The sequence below is a fragment of the Mus pahari genome, chromosome 5, assembly GCF_900095145.1.
Source record: "Mus pahari chromosome 5, PAHARI_EIJ_v1.1, whole genome shotgun sequence".
Taxonomy (NCBI): Eukaryota; Metazoa; Chordata; class Mammalia; order Rodentia; family Muridae; genus Mus; species Mus pahari.
This window is the reverse complement of record NC_034594.1, coordinates 153,379,943-153,382,261: the sequence shown is the minus strand read 5'-3', so window position 1 is coordinate 153,382,261 and position 2,319 is coordinate 153,379,943. Positions and strand designations below refer to the sequence as shown.

General features: G+C 37.5%; 1 protein-coding gene across 4 annotated transcripts in view; it reads left to right on the top strand.

The window, feature by feature from the left end:
* Wdr26 (WD repeat domain 26) overlaps positions 1–2,319 on the top strand; it is a 45,179-nt gene that overhangs the window by 26,393 nt on the left and 16,467 nt on the right. For all 4 annotated transcript variants that reach the window (XM_021197495.2, XM_021197494.2, XM_029538305.1 and 1 more), the window contains exon 8: positions 1,064–1,204. In XM_021197495.2, coding sequence (XP_021053154.1) covers positions 1,064–1,204 — 141 coding nt within the window. The remainder of the gene's footprint in view (positions 1–1,063; positions 1,205–2,319) is intronic.

Sequence of the window (2,319 nt, the reverse complement as noted above, 5' to 3'; positions counted from 1 at the left end):
ACTCACTTTGTAGACCAGGCTGGCCTCGACCTCAGAAATCCGCCTGCCTCTGCCTCCCGAGTGCTGGGATTAAAGGCGTGTGCCACCACGCCTTTCTTAATCTTCTAAAACTTCATTCTTATCCCTGGAGTATATCGTTATTAGTAGTCTAATGTTGATATCACATTATTAATGGTAAAAGACATGTCTACAGAAAAATGCCTACATATTCTTAGTCATTTTACTCTTAATATTAAAAAATGTAGAAACCAGGGATGGTGAGATGGCTCAGTGGGTAAGAGCACCCAACTGCTCTTCCAGAGGTCCTGAGTTCAAATCCCAGCAACCACATGGTGGCTCACAACCACCCATAACAAGATCTGACGCCCCCTTCTGGAGTGTCTGAAGACAGCTACAGTGTACTTACATATAAATAAATAAATAAATCTTTTTTTTTTTTTTAAATTGTAGAAACCAAATAGACAAAAATGTGCTTGTAAAATGGAGTATCACTCAAAATTTGGCATGAATGAATCACAGAGACATTGGAGTGAATGAAAGAAGTGAACTAGAAGAGAATATATCATGTTTAATTTATTATATGAAATACTCAGAATAGACAAATGAATAAAAACAAAGGAGTGGTTACTGGAAACTACAGGGAGAGAGATGATCACTACCAGATACAGGATTTCTTTTGGGGAGATGGTAAAAATGTGATTGGATAATGGTAGTTGTAATTGTTGGACTTTATACCCTGTGAGGATGCATTTTCTGTGTCAGTGAAATTTTCCAAATCTTTAAGAAGAGCTAACTTTTGGTGTTTGCATCTACTTTCAGTCTCAAGTTTTCTCAGGGAAAATTCTGTGACAGTTTTATATACTGTATAGCACACAACATCTTGTTTATAGTAGGTAGTTCATCAGTGTGAGTAAATGTCTGTGAAGCAAGCTGCCGAGCTTAAGCGAGATTGGCACAGAAGCCTGAGGAATAAATGAGACTATCAGTGTACTTAAGTTCTTGTGCTAGAAAATGGTAGCTTTTAGGGATGGGAGTTAACCACAATGTCTATTTTGTTTTTTAGGATACACACCTGTTAAAACTGCTTAAAACGTTAGAAGGACATGCATATGGTGTCTCGTATATAGCATGGAGCCCAGATGACAGCTATCTTGTTGCTTGTGGCCCAGATGACTGCTCTGAGCTTTGGCTTTGGAATGTACAGGTGAGCAAGTCCAACATGCTCTTAATACATACATTTGTTAAAACTTACTCTTATCCATCGTAGTGGTCCTGCCTTTAATCTCGGCACTCAGATCTCTGACTTTGTGGTCAGCCTGGTGTACAGAAGGGGTTCCAAGTCAGCCAGGGCTACACCAAAACTCTGTCTCTAAGGGGAAAACAAAACAAACAAAACCCAACATTATTCTTAGTATATACAAGAAAACTGTTTAACCAAAATTACTATAATTTTTCTCCTGTACGTTATATTGCTTCAAGTGTTTAGAGCCCAAGTTTTTAGATTTATAAATGTAAGTATATTTAGGGCAGTAAAGCTTATTTTATTAAAGGACAATCAGTAAGTAAGCATTTCCAACGTGTTTTGCTTTGCTCAATGGAATTCATACTGTTGAGTCAGAAAAGGTTTCTATGTTTTCATCATTGTGTGTAAAACATGACCTTTCCTTTTTTGTTTTTTTTGTTTTGTTTTTTGTTTTTTTCGAGACAGGGTTTCTCTGTGTAGCCCTGGCTGTCCTGGAACTCACTCTGTAGACTAGGCTGGCCTCAAACTCAGAAATCCTGCCTTTGCCTCCCAAGTGCTGGGATTAAAGGCGCGTGTCACCACACCAAGCAAAATATAACCTTTCAAGTGTAAAATATCTGTTAAATATCATTTCATATTTTGATGGCAAGTGTACCATCTCTTAGACTACATTTAGTAGTCTGAGCTAGCTTAGTGCCACTGAAGAATGTTCTAAGAACATTCTTTTTTATATTACTTTTTCTAACCTAACTTTAATTTATGATACTATCATAAATTTAGAAAAACTTGGCATTAGATTAATTCCATTTTAAATGTTTTTGAAACCCCACATTCAAAATTAAAACTCTTGAGTAGAAAATGATAATCTGTAGTTTGAGTATGAAAGTATGGGCTGGACCTTTGGATCTATTACCTGTTAACACGAGACCTAGAGCAATACTCCAGGGACCTTTGGGTCTATTACCTGTTAACAGGAGACCTAGAGCAATACTCCAGGGACCTTTGGGCCTATTACCTGTTAACACGAGACCTAGAGCAATACTCCAGGGACCTTTGGGATCTATTACCTGTTAACA